This window comes from Candida metapsilosis (assembly GCF_017655625.1).
Source record: "Candida metapsilosis strain BP57 chromosome Unknown scaffold1, whole genome shotgun sequence".
Taxonomy (NCBI): Eukaryota; Fungi; Ascomycota; class Pichiomycetes; order Serinales; family Debaryomycetaceae; genus Lodderomyces; species Lodderomyces metapsilosis.
In genome coordinates this window covers 1,384,508-1,402,457 of record NW_027138159.1, presented here as the reverse complement: position 1 = coordinate 1,402,457, position 17,950 = coordinate 1,384,508, and the positions used below count along the sequence as shown (strand labels likewise).

Sequence of the window (17,950 nt, the reverse complement as noted above, 5' to 3'; positions counted from 1 at the left end):
TACCAATTTTGTTGATTGTGTTTAGTTAAACTGCTTGAGAATATGTCTAAACATCATGATGGCAGCCCTACGGAATACTGTGTGAGCAACGTCGAGACAGCAGGACTGAGCATAGACGTTGCTCCACATACTCCACCATTAAATGATCAAGAGCCAATATCACCGACAACACTACATTACGCCAATGGCGGAACGAAAGCAACACCTCAAAGGCATTTGTATACGCGCTCATACTCGGCTCCAAACACACCTCGGCTTCATCAGTCGCAACCGCACACTAGCACTTCACTACAACACACAAGGCGAAGTAGTCTTAATGAAGATTTATTACAGAATACCAATTTCACCAAGTTTAAAAATTCGATATTGTTGCCAGCTGCAAAATGGGCTTACACACCAATAACAAAGATGCAGAGGAAACTGAAGTATAAAACAAACAAGCCTGCTGAGTACAAGATTGAGTATTCGATATTCCAACCTCTTGAAGGAATGAGTACTTTGCTTACTCATGATGACATTTCCAATCATTTTGACACATTGTGCAATGGTTTCGAAGGGTACTCTCAGCTCCCTGAGAACTACATTACTGAGTTTGATTTTGAAACTTTGATCAATCAAGTGAACGAAGTGATTGAAACTGACCATGTATACCCTGAACGTATCATTACAGGTTCATCGGGCAGTTATTTTGTGTTTGGAAAGATTGAACCGGGATCGTCTATATATGAGAAAGTTGGTGTTTTCAAACCTAAAAGTGAAGAGCCATATGGACCTTTGCTGCCTAAATGGACCAAATGGCTCCATCGAACATTTTTTCCATGTTGCTTTGGACGTAGTTGTTTAATTCCAAATTTGGGATACATCAGTGAAGCTGCTGCTTGCGTATTAGATTGCCAGTTGCAGTCATATATTGTTCCCTATACAGCAGTGATTAGATTACGAGCACCTACTTTTTATTACAAATTTTGGGATAAATCAAATGATGTCACTAAGCTACTGTACAAGATAGGCTCATTTCAAATGTTTCTACATGGGTATTCAAATGCCGATTTATTTTTCAAAATGTATCCCATTCCAACTGATGAGCAGCTTTTGCCTAAATCGCTGAATGTTGAAATTGAGGTGGATGAAGATGTCAATGAGTGTGAATTTTCCTGGAGTCAGGACTCAATGAGTCAATTTCGAGAAGAGTTGGAAAAGATGGTTATATTAGATTACTTGATGAGAAACACTGACAGAGGAATGGATAACTGGATGATCAAATTGGAGTGGCGTGAAGTTAATCGACTGGGGAATATCAAAACGATGCGTGCGTATTTAAAAATCGGGGCAATAGATTCAGGTTTGGCTTTCCCTTGGAAGCATCCAAATGAATGGAGGTCATTTCCATTTGGGTGGTTATTTCTTCCGTTATCTTTGATTGGACAGCCATTTAGCAAGAAAACTAGACAGCACTATCTTCCATTACTCACTTCAAAGTTATGGTGGGAAGCTACTGTAGTTAAACTAAAGAATGTGTTTATGAAGGATGCTGATTTTAAAGAACGTATGTGGAACAAGCAATTGGCGGTATTGAAAGGACAAGCATTCAATGTGGTTGAAACTTTAAAACTGGATTTTGCCGGACCCTTGGAGTTGACTAGATGTCAAAATTTGTTGGTGTTTGATGATTTAATGTATATGCCTAGACATGGTGAGCCGGATGGGAGAAGACGAAGTTTGCCGTTGATGCATTCATCTTGTTATGAATCTGATGTTAGGAACGGCCACCGATTTTTGTCTCAATTAACTGAATCTCCGTCAGAAGTGAATGAAGGTGGGGATGAATATACGCCATTGCTTGCTCCGTTGAATGTTAATGGAAGTGGAAACAGTCTGCTGGTGATCTCTCCATCTTCACAAACAGGAGAGAGCACGCCTATTCCATATGAATCTGGCTACTCTCGCATTAATAGAACGGTTGAAGCTTCTCCTGAAAGAGGTACAAAGGTAGTCATTGAACGGTTGGTTAAAGAACATTCAAACCCTCCGGTGTTTACTTGGTGTTGAGAACAATAGTATGTAGAGTTTAATCTAGACATCTTTTCATTTCTATTTGCCTTATATTTATATCAATGATTATACTTTTGATTGAAAACTGCCGGATATTCATCAGAGTTGCCCTTGAAATCAGCTTCATCTATAACAAACATTTTCCTTTCTTCTTTTATTCTAAATTGAATCATTTTCAATAAGGAATAGATAACTGATAAAACAGGAGTTGCGACACCATTCTCTTTAGCAATTCTAATTGGATTACCCAAGATGATTTCCAATTCCATCAATTGTTTCTTTCTCATATCGACACACATTGATGGGGCATAAAAGATTCCATCGCCTATATGAATCATTGCCTCGATTTTAGAAACATCACAGTTCACACCAACGCTCTTGGCAATGGCAATGACTTCATTCATTGCTGGACGCAACAATTCCTCATTAGCATTGTTAATTTGTAACCTAGTAACGTCCATATCAACCAATGCTGTAATTGTGTTCATTGTTGAGTTGTAGATCAATTTCTCCCATCTTGTCTTTTGAACATCTGGATCAATGGTGATTTTGTTGTAATCTGGATTATGATAAATGGATATAAATTCATCGATTTTGGCTTTGGATAATGGATGTTGGCTAGGTTTAACAAAATCGCCAAGAAACACAACATCAGGACCTTTATTCTCAACATGACCATGTTGATAAGTACTTGCAATTAATGAGACTCCACTAAGAACCAAATGTCCTGGAAATCTCTCCAACATAGTTTTCTCAATATTGATTCCATTTTGCAATAATATGATAACTTCATCACCAGTCTTGATTGCTGGTGCCACAATATCTTCACACGTAACTGGTCCATCAGGAATATTCTTTGTGGTTAAAAGTATATAATCAAAAGGACCAAAGCGTTCAAGAGCATCCTCAACTGATTTGGCAAGGTTGTGAGGTTGCCAATTGGTCAATTTACCATATGTGCATGAATTGATCGAGTAACCTTGTGATTTTATCAAGTCAAAGTCGGAACGAACAACTAGTGTTACTTCTGATTGGTTGTTGTGCTTTAACGAGACGGCGGAGATAGTGCCTACTCCACCTGATCCGATGACTAATACTTTTGGTTTTGTCATGATCTTCTATGAGTATGTATAGATGGTGTCAATTCAAGAGTAAAGGTTGATGGTATAGGCAGTAAGCTGATATAGATAATATATATTATCAGGAGAAAGCTTTTTGGAGGTAAAACTGTGGAGATTCTATTTTTGTATTGTCTTCTGGAGTTATTTGAAAAATTTCCAAGCGGCAATTTCCGTTTTAGTCAAAGAGCTTAAATGGACACACAAAAAGGAAGGAGGATAAAGAAAACAAAAAGTATGGGGGGAGAGCTGCATAGACCACGATGTGATATGCTTATAGGTTGCAACAATTTTATTAAGTATTAGGGGTGTATGGAGGGGTGAATGCCCTACGATATCCTTAATCCCCACCTCTTCGGGTACACAACTGAACACAATAGCATCTATGGGGAGAAAAATCTTGCATTGAGTTGCATTGTGGTTGCAGGATACCCGCTGCGGTAAATATCTAATTTTGCAGACAACTCCTTCCCACCAATCACTGTAGAAGTTGATCTATTTTGATAACTAGTTTGTTAAATATATCCTCACTAACCACTTTAGACAACATGATTAAACTCCACCAAAGCTTAGTGGCCTTCTGGACTGATTTCGTTTGTCTAATCTTTAACTTCAAAACCTTGTGTCCCTCAATCAGTCTTTCAACCTGATCCAAAATTGTATCTAACCCCTTTCTCAATAATATCCGTGGGTCCTGTTTATAATCATATTGTTCCAGCATCAAAATATATTTGTTCCAGTCATTTTGTCTCCGTGTCGAGTCAAAGAATCCAAAACTGTAATATTTTGAATCTATTCCAGGAGTCGTCAAAACTGGTACATGATAAATTACATCCAATTTATAACTAACTTCACACCAATTTTGCAACATATTTGCAGCAATTAAAGGTACTGATCTCAACTGTGTATATGTATGGTTATAAGTTTGAAATGTAGTTGATGAATCTCCAAAATTTAATGAGCCCACTAGCGTATTGGGCAAAAAAATAGGAAAACTTCTTAAAGCAAAGGATTTCCTTCGAGCAAGAACGAAATCTCCTTTGTCAACTCCTAGTCTGTGGAATTCAATTGGCTTGGTCCATGGAATAGTATCATTCAAGTTTAAATCATAAATTAATTTGTTGTCGTTGCAGTATAACAAATGATATGTACCTCTCCACAATTTGACATTTAACTGATATTCAAGCTTGTATCCAGTAAAGGGTATATTGACGTTGCTTATGCAGGACTGTGACTGACTCGGTAGTGATAGCACATATGGGGTGACGAAAAGTAGTATCCAAAGCATGGCAACCAACCCCCTAACAAAAAAAGGAAAAAAAAAAAAAAGAATAACGGCAAACATTAAAAACGAAAATGACAGAATTCAACCCACTTTATATTATCAAAATATTGTGACTGAACCATTTATCTCTTCATTCCCAAATGATTCTTCAAATATGTGTCAAATCCTACGGCTAATGTCATTCCAAGGACTACATCAAACATCCCTCTATTCTCCAATCCTTTAAACATCTCCGCATCCTCATATATGGTGATCCATCCCAGTTTATTTTCATCAGGCCTATCGTCACGATTATCTTGCAGGTAATAGAGTCCATCGCTCCCATTGTAAAATGACTTGGTGTCATTTTGAGTGGAGTCAAAATCATCCAGCGTGGTGTGTACACTTGATACGTGACGACTCTTTTGCTGCTGTTTCATTGATTGAACCACTCGCTTTGCTGTTCTATTTTCATTAGGACGAAACATGCTTAAAACGGGCGGAAAATCCATGTTTGCGTCGGAAATTTTGCTCTGTTCAGACCCTGTTTGTTCATTGTTGTAGTTTCGATGAAAATATACGTTTCGTTTACCCACTAGCTTAAGCTCTTCCTGATCACTGCGTTCACTAATCTCCTTACTGGCATTTCTAACACTTTGCCTCACTTTATTGAACCGACTAGTTCTAACTCTAGGAATTGACCCCACGTTCCAAGTGCGATTCAGCAAATCTTTGATTTCATAATTGGTGAAACAAGAAGGATTTTCCTCTCTCAATGAATCATAAGGAAAGTATCTTCGATTAATCAACAGAGGAAATGAAACCGATTTAAACATTGTCAAATCCTCGTACTTTTCCACCGTTCCATCATCTGCTAAATAAGTGTTTTTAGGAGTTCTCAAATTGAAATAACCCTGTTTCTCATCACGCTGTTTTGATATCACCATACAATGTCTAGGGTCTTGTGAAAGGTTACCCGGATCTTTAAATACTAATGTATACTCCTCCCCCTTACTGTCCAGATTTTGATCAATCACAACTTCAACATAAAAGCTAGGACCATTGCGACAATGAACATATTTTGTTCCCGGGTTAGTTGTAAGATACAAGTCTTTTCCAAACCGAAGAATATGGTATTTCCAAAATGGCATTTCCTTGGTTTCTCCAGCAGTACTATAGCTCGGTGACTCAAAAGTCGGTGCTTGTAAAACGGGATCTGAATCTGGTGGCTTTCTATAAGTATGGTCCTCGGTTTCTGAAACTTCAACTGCCTTCATGCTTGTTGATCGTTTTAAGGAGCTCATCATTTTTCCAAAGTCATTAATTTTACCTGTTGAAAATCGCTTCCACTTGCCTGACTTCCCATGAGTAGCAGTGGGTGTTGAAGAGTCAACTTTAGGTTCATTGGTAACTATCTTGTTGGTTCCGATCTCTTCATCTTCCGGTTTGGTGAGATTAGGGGGTGGTTTTCTCCGCACAGAGCCAGTGGATCTTGACAAATTAGCATCTGAAGAAACACTTTCTATATTCGTAAGGTCATTGGTCAATGGCGTTTTCTGTCCATCAACTTCTCCATTATGTGATAGCCCACTCTGACGCTTTACGTCCAATCCATCTGACAACGGCAGACTAAGGGTCGATATTGACAATTCATTCTTGCGCAAATGTGGCATTTTCGACTGATGTTGCTCAATCAAGTGATCTTTATAGTCTGATAGTGAAAGATCGCTATCTGAATCGCTCTCTTCATAGTGAGTTGGAGTATGTGGGATTCCGACCGGAGCTAATCCGTTCGTTGTTGGTGACTGCATTTTGTATGACAGGTGTCTGCTGCTAGAATGAGAATGTTATTCAATTGCTGAGTTATGAAAATGCTTTCCATGTGATTGCAGTAGATGAATTGTGATGGTAGAGTGCAGGGTGCAAAAGAAAGTAATGGGAATTGGTGGAAAGAAAATGATAACTGAGTGTGGCTATGAATTTCTCCAGTGTCGCGAAATCGGCGCCGCGCAAAAGAGGTCACTGTGCCTGATATGCACGACACTGGTCCAAACTCTCGACCTCTTTCCCCCTCTTCAATACAGCTTTGGTGTCAAAGCAGCTACTCTTTTTGATATGATAGGACCGTATCTCTTTATTTACTAAAATCCGGCTCTTTTGGAGTTTTAATGCAAGTTTTTCAGCGACTCTTCACCTCGTTGAGATTTCGCTCCTTTTTTTTTTTTTTTTGTTTTGCTCTGCAGGTTACTAAAATGCAACCCAATCTACCAAATCGTAAACATTCCAATCATTGCCAATTGTCAAAATTCACATGTTCGATCTAGAAGAGAACAATCCATTGCTTCCGGCACCTCAATCAGATAATGAAGGATCGATTTATGGTCTTGAATTGAACTGTCCTAACTCAAGACAAGTATGGAGAATCTGCACAAACTTGAAATTATTGATTGACAAAGTTGTTCCCATTCTCTTTGACAAAGAGGAAATCTTGAGACCAGACTCTTCCATATTGAATGATAACGTTATTAAACTATGCTATACTGCCGCAGGTGGTAAAGGGGATGGCAAAGAAGGTACTTCGTCGCGTAAATACCGTGCATGTTTAGTGTTTTGTTTGTTGAAAGTTTGCGACTGGTACTGGCAACAAAGTGAATATGAATTGAGTGATAATGAGTTGTATTCCTTGCGTGCTTTGAGTGCTCAGACATTGGCTTCGATTATTATTGAACGAGAGAATGATGAAAAGTATCTATTTTTGAGTATGTTGTGTCATAGATATACAATTTGCTTGAATGGTGAAGATTCTGAGCCAATTAGCGCATTGGAATTAGCTGTCGATATGCATTCAACAACGGTTATAAGTTCGTCAGGATATCAAAGATGTATCAAGTGGTTATGGAGAGGTTGGATTGTTCAATCATCTTCTGACCCTCATTCTTATGTTTTGTACAAGGGAGTCGCTTCACATTCGGTTAGAACTCATTTTGACCCGGCCAGACTCAAGACTCCATTGTATCAAAACATTTTGGAAGTATTTTTCAGTTTTGTCTACTTGGTGCTTTATTCAATCATCTTAAATACCAATTCGAAAGAGTTTTCAAATTTGAATGTTTTTGAAATAATTTTCTACTTGTGTACATTGGGATCTGTTTTGGATGAATGTGTCAAGTTTTATCACGTTGGGTGGAACTATTTGGGGTTCTGGAACGCATTTAACGACACAATGCACCTTATCATTACTATTTCAATTGGGTTTAGGTTTGCCAGTATCAATGCTCATGGTGCTTTAAGAGATAGATATGATGAAATATCCTACAGATTGATGAGTTGTGCAGCTCCCTTTATGTGGTCGAGACTATTGTTGTTTTTGGATGCAGAGAAATTTGTTGGGGCAATGATGGTTGTATTGAAGGTTATGATGAAAGAGTCAATTTTATTCTTTGTCTTATTGGGTGTTGTTATTCTTGGATTTTTGCAAGGATTCCTTGGTTTGGATGCTTCAGATGGGGAAAGTGATGCCACAATGAAGATCTTGACCTCATTATTTAAAGGTGTTATTGGTAATTCGTCTTTTGATGAAATGGGCAAATTGGTTCCACCTTATGCATCAGTCCTTTATTATGTCTACTCATTCTTACTTAGTGTCATATTGATGAATATCTTGATTGCATTGTACTCCACTGCATATGCTACGGTGGTTGATAATGCGAATGATGAGTATTTGGCTCTAGTTGCACAAAAGACTTTGAGATATGTTAGAGCTCCTGATACTAACATATATGTGCCTCCTTTAAATTTGATTGAAATTGCAATAACACCAATCAGTTGGGTGACATCAAAAAGGACTTTTACAGTTGTGAATTACTATGTGATGCTCGTGATGTATTCACCCTTGTTACTCTACATTACTAGTGTGGAGTTGAATGCTGCGAGAAGAATAACTTATAACAGGTTCAAGCGTTTACCTGATGATGCCAATGAACACGACACAGAGTGGGACTTGACTGATGGATTTGGTGAGGCAAATGACGGAACTGACTCCTCGCAACAACACGATAGTCCTTTGGAAGGTGTAAGGGCACGTAATTCAGAAATCAATGAAGAACTACGTGCACAAAGAGCTAGTGAACGTGAAGATGCGGAATTTATGATTAATTTAACTGAATTTGAAGAAAAAGTGGAAGCTGTTGCCAAGCCAGTCAAGGAAGCTACTAAAGTTGGTTTAAATTGGCAATTTTATGACTTGTATAAGAAGATTGACAAATTGACAGATATGGTTGAGTTGGTTATTACTGAAAACAAGGAGTTGAAGAGCAAATTAGAGAGTCTGGGTAAATAATCTGCTTATATGCAAAAGCACCTTGTCTTTTGAACGTGGTTTTCTTTTTGTTTTATTTTTTTTTGCAACTTTCGTTTATGCATAGAAGCACGAGTTTGTACATGAAAATAGTACATTATTGTTGAGCTTTCACTGTTTTTATTTGAATAACGTGTTATTCATGTTCGATATATTTAGTTTACTTTTGGTAGATGTCTCTTGTGTACTTGTGTACTGTTTTGATTCTTTATGATTACCAGTAGGGTATATAATACATTAGTTTTTTATCCAATTTAACACTACTTTTCTTATATTGTACTGCATATAACATAAATTAGTATATAAAACGTCAAACTTAAGAGTAGGAGTAGTAGTACTACACCAAACAGCCAAACAAACAAACATAAAAAAAAATAAAAAAAATTTTAGTGCTCTAATTAATACTCTGTACTTTATACACTCGTATACATCTTTAATTAGTTTTTTTGATTGATTGATTGATTTGTATCATTGTTTTGCATTCACCATGTCTAATCGAATAGATGGTAATGGTTCAAACACCAAATACAAAGTAGGAGATAATGTCCATTTTGAAGTATCACCACCCAATGGAAATTCAACTACCAGTAACAACAAGACACCCACAAACACTACTTCCTCGCCCAATTCACAGACTGCTAATGCATCAGTTCAAACCACACAACACCACTCAAATACAGTTAGTGATAGTCTGTTGCATGAGTCCAATTTACGGGCTAGTAATAAAGCTCAGAAGAAGAAGAAAAAGGGTAAAGGAAAGAAGACAACAAGACTTTCTACATCACAAGCTCATTTAAATAACCCTGAAGATGATTATCCCACATCCAGGGTCATAAAGCAAGCTCCAAATGGTGATGTCATTGTTGAGAGTTTGGAAGACGAGGAATCAGATGGAGAAAATGAAGCATCTCGTAATCTACACAGTGGTCATAAACCATCCATTGAAGCAGAAAGGGTTGACAAGATTCATTCGCATCCGGATTATCACAAGCATCATGAACATTTGCACAATTCTTCGAGTAGAATCGGACCAATCCACAGTATGAAAAGAAGTGGCCATGATGCACATGGAAGCTTATGGGATAGTTCCTCGATCGAAGAGCAGGAAAAGTTAAAAGAGTTTTGGGACTCGTTGGCTGAACCTCAAAAGTTAGAATTGGTCAAAATAGATAAGGATTCTATTATGAAAATGTTCAAGAATGAAACGAGGCAACATTTACAGCAACTACTGCTGCAACTGAATGGGAATGGTTCTAATGGGAGTGGGAACTCGCCAAACCCAAACAACTGTACATGCAAATACTGTGGGAGAAGAAATCATCTCATTGAGGAGGAATTGGAGAGTATTTATGATAACCATTTTGATGATATCATTGATTTTATTCACGAAGTCCGAGATATAAATGATTTGAACGCTTTGCCGGGATTATTATTTGGTGGATTTCATATGCTAGAGGAAGAGAGGAAGTTCCAAAGGAGAAAACAGCTACATAATGAAAATCATGAGATGGCAAGGAGACTGGTTGCCAAAACTGAAGCTCAGATGAGGGATATCAAAGCAGAGATGGAACAGTTGCAACAGGCCCAAGCTCAAGCTCAAGCTCAAGCTCAAGCTCAAGCGCAAGCACAGTCACAAGCCAATGCAAATTCTGCCCAGAACCAGTCGCGAAATTCTCAGAAACCGCAAAGTAACCAACAGAGTAAGCACCTGGCAAGACCTCAAGCCAATGTTCAATTCAGCGCATCGATCCAGACCTCCAACTCCTCACAGACACAATTGTTTGATAAGCTTCTTGATCCGAAATTATTTCAAGCCTTGGAAGGTTTAGACTTACAAAAAATGAAGGAGACAGCTCATTTGGATCCCAAAAATGCTGCACAATTGACCATGTTGGAAAAAGCTGGCTCACTAAAGGAGATTGTGAGAGATTTGCAAAACCATGATGGGAAAGTTGCTGAAAGGGGTGCTCAATATGTACAAAACATGGGCAAATTCTTTTCAAATATAGCCAATATGAAAGCTAGTAGCCCTGAGGAGGCTCAAAAGTATATGTCTAAGCAATTTACTGAGCACTTTGGACAAGGGCTCTCAACATTTGCGGAAGACTTGTTGAATAATGATGGTAACTCATTCATCAATATGATGGAGTCTCTTACTGAGTCAAGAGGAGCTCGTGAAGATGTATTAAAAGGTATGTCTAATGACGACGCTAATTTGAAACCCTCTTCCAAGGGCCTGCAGTCTCGTTGGGTTGATGAAGATGATGAAGTAGGGGAAGATGCATATTGCGCACATCACCATCACCACCATCACCACCATCATGATGCTGAAGGGTATGGAGTGGAAGATGATGATGACGAATACGATTATGAGTATGATGACGACGAGGAAGGTGAAGATGATGAAGAAGAAAAGGATGTGAGCGATACCGAATCCGAAATTTCTGAAGAGGAGAAGATGCAAGAAATTCGTCGTTTATTCTTGATCCAAGTTATAAAATTGTTCCAAGAGCGTTTAAAGAGTGCCTATAAAGAGAAAGTTTCCAAAGACAACACCCAAAAGTTGATTGAGGAGTTAGAAGCTGAGGAAAAGGCTAAGAAAGAGCGTGAAGCAAAGAAATTGAAACAAAAGGAAAAAGCAAAGGAGAAGAAGCGTTTGGCCCAATTGGCAAAAGAGGAAGAGAAAAGAAAGAAGGAAGAAGAGGCAAAGAAGGCTGAGGAGGAGAATAGAATACGACAAGAGGAGCAAAGAGCAGAGCAGAGAAGAAGAAAAGAGGAGGCAAAACAAAAGCGTGAAGAAGAGAAGAAGAGGAAGGCAGAAGAGGCAAAGAGAAGAGAAGAGGAACACAGAAAAAAGGTAGAAGCTCAGCAAAAGAGGGATGAAGAGGCCAAGAAGTTGAAAGAGGAGCGTCGTAAAAAGGCAGAACAGGAAAGAAAGCAAAAGGAGGAGGAGAATAAGCGCAAGGCTTTGTTGAAAAAGCAAAAAGAGGAAGAGCAAGAAAGAGAAAGAATTGCTCGTGAAAAACAAAAGGCTGAACGCGCAGAAGCTAATGCGAAGAGATCATTGAACTCAGCCCCTGCTTACGATACCAGGCCCCTGCTTAATTCAGCTGATGTATATTATGAGCAAGAGATTGAGCAACGACTTGAAGAAGAGAGGCTTAGGCTTTCTGCGGAGCCTCCAGTTACTGATCCATCGTTCAATCAAGCATTTCAACCTAGAACTGGCTCACTTTCTAGTAGAGGTTCATCAATGGGTCTCCCCATGGGGCAAATGCCACCAAACATGGCATCTGCTCAATCGCAGTTTGCCAGTGAAATTGGCCAAAATCAATTCTTGAACCAATCCTCGGTATTCTCGCCACAAACTGCGACCTCAAACTTAGTAAATGGTGCTTCTGCTATCAACTCCTCACTTGCAGGTAATTTACCGAGTGCTGCTCCCGCTGTTTCTACTGCAGGAATTGGTGCTGGTATTAATCCAATGTCGCCGTGGTCTGGAAATATTGGGTTGAACAAGCCTTCGGTGTCTACTTTCCTCCCAGGCACAAATTCTTCAATAACACCAAATGTCAGTGGCACTAACATTCATCAGCAAGGTCAGTCAACTTCTGTTTTCGACCCATTTGCGCCTTCTAATGATGAGCCGATCTCCTCGGTGAATGCAAGTGCTTGGTCCACTAATTCTAATGCTGTTAATACTGGTGGTATGAGGAGCAATTTTCTTTGGAACAACGCTGGTGTCTCAACACCAAGCGAAGCTGCGTTCTCGAACTCGAATTTGAAAGCTGGTTCAATCTTCCCATCTAATGTTGACAAGAACAGTACAAACGCTAGCGGTGGTGTATCGGTTGGAATCAATGCCGGTAGTCCAGATGAAAACACTTTAATACAGACATCAGCAGCACATGCTTACCAAGCATTGGCGAATTCGAACCAGTTGGAATTTGGAGTTGCTCCGGTACTGAAATTGTTTGAGGAGGTTAAGAATGTGGCTAACAGACCACAGTTGACTATGGATCAGTTTATGCATTCATGTCAATCTGGAGGTGTATACCAATTTGAAGAAAAATATGATCCATTCGGTAAGCTTACACATATGAAGCTTAGTGCGAGTGCATTTGCCAGAACTTCGCCTCCATCTGGTCAGTTGTTTACGTCTGGTCCGCCTGGTTTTGCTCAACCACAAACGCAACTGACTTTTGCTCAGCAGGTCTTTTTCCAACAACAACAACAACAACAACAGCAGCAGCAAGAGAGTTTCGGACAGGGGGGATTTCTTCCGCCAGGAATTCGTAAGAGCTCACTGCCGGGCTTTACAACCGAGCCACCTTTGATGAACTTGAATGGTGGTATGAATACAAAGTCTGCTACTATTGGTAAAGGGCTTTGGAATAGCTAAGTAATACTCTGTAGTTTTTAATTTCATTTTGCTTTAAGCTTATGGGTCTAGAAGTAAGGTAGGTCTAGCTCTTGTTTAGGCTTCTAGAAAGGACATCTTACACAGCCCGAAGAAGCCTCGTATTTATTTAGTTCTTAACCGCGTAAACGATAATGACGGGAAAAGAAAAAAAAGGAAAATATTTTAATTTCACGTTATTGCTCAAAATCGAAACACACGACAACAATTACCGCATCAGCTCCTTCTATCTTGCGAGAACAACTATCAAATTAATGAAACTGTCTGCAATATAGCAGTTGAAATAGGAGACTTGAAATCAATTGCAGAGAAGATCCCATTATCTATTGAACGCTTCAAGATCACAAACCAAATGCAAATCTCATCATACCAGTCATAATTACAAAAATACATATATTCACTTAAAAAGCAACTACAACTACCTGCCGTCTTTCAATAAATTTTTTTTACCTATGGAAACAGAAGAAGTAGCAAGGAGGAAACTAGTCATTGTTGGTGATGGTGCCTGCGGTAAAACCTCGCTACTATACGTATTCACCCTCGGAGAATTCCCCACCGAGTACATTCCCACGGTGTTTGAGAATTACGTAACTGACTGTCGAATCGATGGCAAAGCAGTCCAATTAGCACTATGGGATACAGCAGGACAAGAAGAATACGAACGATTACGACCGCTTTCTTACAACAATTCCCATGTCGTTTTGATTGCATTTGCTCTAGACACGCCCAACTCGTTTGAAAATACTCGATCGAAGTGGGTTCAAGAAGTTAAGAAATATTGCCCCAATACTCCATATATCTTGTGTGGGTTAAAGAAGGATTTACGAAGTAATACTAAAGATCGTCGGCGGTTTGTTCAAGTTGATATGGGTGAAGATATGGCCCGTATAATTGGAGCAAAGACGTATTTGGAAAGTTCGGCATTAACTGGGGAAGGTGTTGATGATATATTTGAGTATGCAACGAGATTGAGTTTACTTCAGGGTTCAAAGCTGAATGATAAGTGCTGTACCATATTGTAAAGAGGGAAAGGAGTATAGGTCTACATAAAAAGAAAATGTTTAGTAATAATGTGTAACGATGATTGTGCAGGTAATATTGTGTTTTGAAATCACACATGTGATTTACAGTACTACTACTCTTCATTAATATAAGCTATCTACGATCCTTGATCTTTAACCCCGGTTGCAAAAATAATATAAATGATGAAAAAAAGAAAAAAGAAAGAAAAATCAAAAAAAAATAATGAAAAGGACGAGATTCGAACTCGCGCATCTTACGATACTAGAAATCACAACTTATTAAGCTGTAAGAAACTTAATTCTTGAGTCTAGCGCCTTAGACCAACTCGGCCACCTTTCCAATTTCTGAGACTTTGATATTTCTGGGGAAAGCGCTTCGGCTGAATTTGCATTTTGATTAATTGAATAAACACTTTTAATTCGATTGAAAATGGCAATCAAAGCAGGTTAGGTATAATTTTAGTGAGTTATAGACCTCCTCTATAGGTTTGAGCCCATTTCCGTACCCGCCAGTTGAAATGGGGTGAAAGCGGTGATGATTTAAGCTACTCAATATATTGGAAATACAGACATTAGAACATAGCTGTATCGTTGCTGAAGATGTCAAATAAAGCTCAAATTATAACTATGTGTTTTAAAAGAGTGATAGGTGGTTGGAAAAGCTGTTGTATTTACAGTCAATAGTTTTTGTCTATGGCTTTACAAATATTTTTTTGCAACCAAATCGAAACAAAAAATCTTTGCATTATATATTGATTTATAAGACAAGGAAATTCAATGTTAGTGCTATTCTTTATTTTGTTAACTTTGAAAGCCACGTCTAAGGTGTAGCCATGTCGGAGCTATTGAGAGGAGAAAACTGAAGTATATAGTCCCCTTCCCTCTTTACCATAGCTATTGTATATCAATGTATCTTCATCATCTACTATAGCATATTACATTATCATTGAATACTATGTTTCACCAACTTTAAAGAATCACCGCCACCTAATTTTCAACATGCTATTATGATCTCCTTGCGTTCATCTGACCAACTATTATCTTTATTTCATGTAAAAACTTCATCTTAAATTGATTTACAGGAGACAATTAGTTGAATTCTTAAATATAGGAATAACCCTGCTATGGGTTATCGAGACAACAAGAGCTGCAGTTTAAACCTACTCCGGTTACAATTGGGGCAAGTTTTGCCTTTGGAATCTTCCGTTCCTTGACAGACTCAAAAAGCCCAAAGAAGCCTTCATATTATTCCCAACACCAAAGGCCCCAGTACAGTTCAATGACAGACTCATCTTTCATCTAACAAAAGTGTTGTCTAAGGTGTGTCGCGGCCACTCTCCTCTAATCTTTGCTTATCTTATCATCTTGTGCCGCATATTTTGCCAAGACCAAAAAAATAGAAACGTCAAAGAGAATGATGCACTGGGGTGTTTTCTTTTTTCTGCTTTTGACTTTGATAGACGTTTCAACACATATGTTCAAATACAAGGGGGGAGCTTTTGGGATCGACAGTTACGTAATGATTAATAAGCTAACGTAAGAAAATGATATTGCAATATTATAAAGCTCAAGAATGTGAAACTTTTTTTACCCCCTTCAGCTACACTGACGTAGCGCTAATTGAACAATGCCAAGGAACGAGAGAGAGAGAGAGCGAGAGAGAGAGAGAGAGGAAAATAGGGTTTGCTAAGCAATAACTTCAAACACATGCCTGGAAAGTTACATCACCCTTCCATTGCATGTGTCTTCCTCCTCCCAACACTTTTAAAGTTTTGGAAAAGAAAGTTTAGTTTAAGCGCCAGAAGTAAAAAAAAAAGAAAAAAAAAAATTATTTTAGTGCCACAGTACATACATAAGAGAAGAGAGGGATTATATAGTTCCGAACAAAGCCACATTACATTATCTCCTTTTTTTTTTCTTTTTAACCAACTTTACTTTCTTTCAAGAAGCTTTATACATATTACCACAACATCTTATAACGAGACTACTACATTTTGCTATTAGAATAAGTATAATAAGAAGAGATACAGAAATACCCAACTATCCTTGATGTCCGAAGATGAAACAAAACACGATTTCAGTAATACTATCTTGAACAACCAACCTTTAGTTCAGGATCCAATAGTCATACAAATAGAGGATAACAATGTCGAGACAGAGACCCCGCTAGCTGTCCCAGTAACTGGTGACACGCATGGAAGGAATACTAGCTCGATAGACTCATTTAGAATCGATGATCATGATTGGGATTCAACAGAGTGGAGGTCCCAAAGCTATCTACAAAGAATAAAGCACAAAGGTGTTAAGCTTTACAATAACGTTATTTTGCCAAACGTGGGGATATCGCTATTGTTATTTTCCCAGTTTCTAAACAGTATAATGGTTACCACCTGTAAACTATTAGTCACTGATAAAAATTTCAATACACCCATACATCCGGTGCAAATCTTGTTTGTTAGAATGTTTGTGACCTATATTTGTTGCTTGGTGTACATGTATGTGACAAAATCTGTTGAGGAAGCCCCATTTGGACCGAAAAAGGTTAGAGTTTTATTGGTGATGAGAGGAGTTGTGGGGTTTTTTGGAGTTTTTGGAATGTACTTTTCATTGCAATATTTGAGTCTATCAGATGCAGTTGCAATCACTTTCCTTGTTCCAATGGTTACTGCGTTTTTGGCGTTTGTAATTTTGAAGGAAAAATATTCAATATTGGAGAGTATTTGCTCGCTATTATCGCTAGGTGGTGTGATTTTGATTGCCAAACCTTCATTTATATTCGGTGCTGAGTCGGATAAAGAAACCACTGATGAGTCTGTTGAAAGTGCTTCTTCTGAAAAGAGAATTTTGGCAACAGCTGTGGGATTGATCGGTGTTTGTGGCGCTTCATGTGTTTACATCGTCTTGAGGAAAATTGGTATGAATGCTCATCCATTACTATCAGTCAGTTACTTTGCATTAACTTGCTGCATCGTTACATTCATTGGAATTATTGTTGTGCCTTCGTTATCATTTGTCTTGCCACAAAATGGCTACCAATGGTTTTTGTTTGCAGTTATTGGGTTTTCTGGGTTCTTTATGCAATTTAGTCTTACAGCAGGTGTACAGAGAGTGAAAGCATCTAGAGCATCTTTAATGGCATATTCAGGCATGGTTTTTGCCATCATTTGGGATTTAACAATCTGGCACCATCTTCCTGGAGTTTTATCATTTTGTGGTATTGCCCTTATTATTGGCAATGCAGCGATAATATTAAAGTTTAAGCCAGAGCACACAGAGACTGAAGCTTCGCCTGCTCAAAACGATCCCGAAAGAAATGGGAAATACAACGAATTGAATCTGGATTCAATCGTTATGCAGGATTTTATAATCACTGATGAAGAAGAAGAAGAAGAAGAAGATGATGGATCAAGCAGTGATGCAAAATAGGTAATAGAAGGGAAGAACAGACTCTTCTGAATTGGTTTCGGTGAATTTTACTTTTGTCGTTATTGTGTAGAACTTTATAGAGCGTACTTATCTTTATTTTATGTATTTCTTTTTGAGCTAGACCCGAGTTCAAGGTCGGATCCGAGTTTATAAGTCGGATCCGATTTTCAGAAATAAAGTTTGAAATCCACAGCCGCGAAAATTTCATGATTTGCACACCACAATGAATCATAGCCCGAAATGACATGACACTAAAATAAGAAACGTTTCAGTATAAGCAATTAAAGTTTT

The 17,950-nt window shown here is 38.4% G+C and overlaps 7 protein-coding genes across 7 annotated transcripts; 5 read left to right on the top strand and 2 right to left on the bottom strand. All coding sequences in view use genetic code 12, as the record gives it.

The window, feature by feature from the left end:
- Positions 1–42: 42 nt before the first annotated feature.
- Positions 43–2,049, top strand: I9W82_000607 (1-phosphatidylinositol 4-kinase; the record flags this gene model as incomplete). Its single annotated transcript, XM_067694990.1, has 1 exon — positions 43–2,049. One exon carries the CDS (start codon positions 43–45, stop codon positions 2,047–2,049), a length of 2,007 nt encoding a protein of 668 aa, XP_067550632.1.
- A 62-nt stretch (positions 2,050–2,111) lies between these two features.
- On the bottom strand, positions 2,112–3,164 carry I9W82_000606 (uncharacterized protein; the record flags this gene model as incomplete). Its single annotated transcript, XM_067694989.1, has 1 exon — positions 2,112–3,164. The coding sequence occupies one exon, from the start codon at positions 3,162–3,164 to the stop codon at positions 2,112–2,114; it is 1,053 nt and encodes a 350-aa protein (XP_067550631.1).
- Positions 3,165–3,648: 484 nt separating this feature from the next.
- Positions 3,649–6,245, bottom strand: I9W82_000605 (uncharacterized protein; the record flags this gene model as incomplete). The annotated part of the gene is made up of 2 exons (XM_067694988.1): positions 3,649–4,356; positions 4,626–6,245. The coding sequence occupies 2 exons, from the start codon at positions 6,243–6,245 to the stop codon at positions 3,649–3,651; spliced, it is 2,328 nt and encodes a 775-aa protein (XP_067550630.1).
- Positions 6,246–6,745: 500 nt separating this feature from the next.
- On the top strand, positions 6,746–8,773 carry YVC1 (Yvc1p; the record flags this gene model as incomplete). Its single annotated transcript, XM_067694987.1, has 1 exon — positions 6,746–8,773. One exon carries the CDS (start codon positions 6,746–6,748, stop codon positions 8,771–8,773), a length of 2,028 nt encoding a protein of 675 aa, XP_067550629.1.
- Positions 8,774–9,278: 505 nt separating this feature from the next.
- I9W82_000603 (uncharacterized protein) lies at positions 9,279–13,193 on the top strand (the record flags this gene model as incomplete). The annotated part of the gene is made up of 1 exon (XM_067694986.1): positions 9,279–13,193. The coding sequence occupies one exon, from the start codon at positions 9,279–9,281 to the stop codon at positions 13,191–13,193; it is 3,915 nt and encodes a 1,304-aa protein (XP_067550628.1).
- A 470-nt stretch (positions 13,194–13,663) lies between these two features.
- Positions 13,664–14,233, top strand: RHO2 (Rho family GTPase; the record flags this gene model as incomplete). The annotated part of the gene is made up of 1 exon (XM_067694985.1): positions 13,664–14,233. The coding sequence occupies one exon, from the start codon at positions 13,664–13,666 to the stop codon at positions 14,231–14,233; it is 570 nt and encodes a 189-aa protein (XP_067550627.1).
- Positions 14,234–16,282: 2,049 nt separating this feature from the next.
- Positions 16,283–17,659, top strand: I9W82_000601 (uncharacterized protein; the record flags this gene model as incomplete). The annotated part of the gene is made up of 1 exon (XM_067694984.1): positions 16,283–17,659. One exon carries the CDS (start codon positions 16,283–16,285, stop codon positions 17,657–17,659), a length of 1,377 nt encoding a protein of 458 aa, XP_067550626.1.
- Positions 17,660–17,950: the final 291 nt, after the last annotated feature.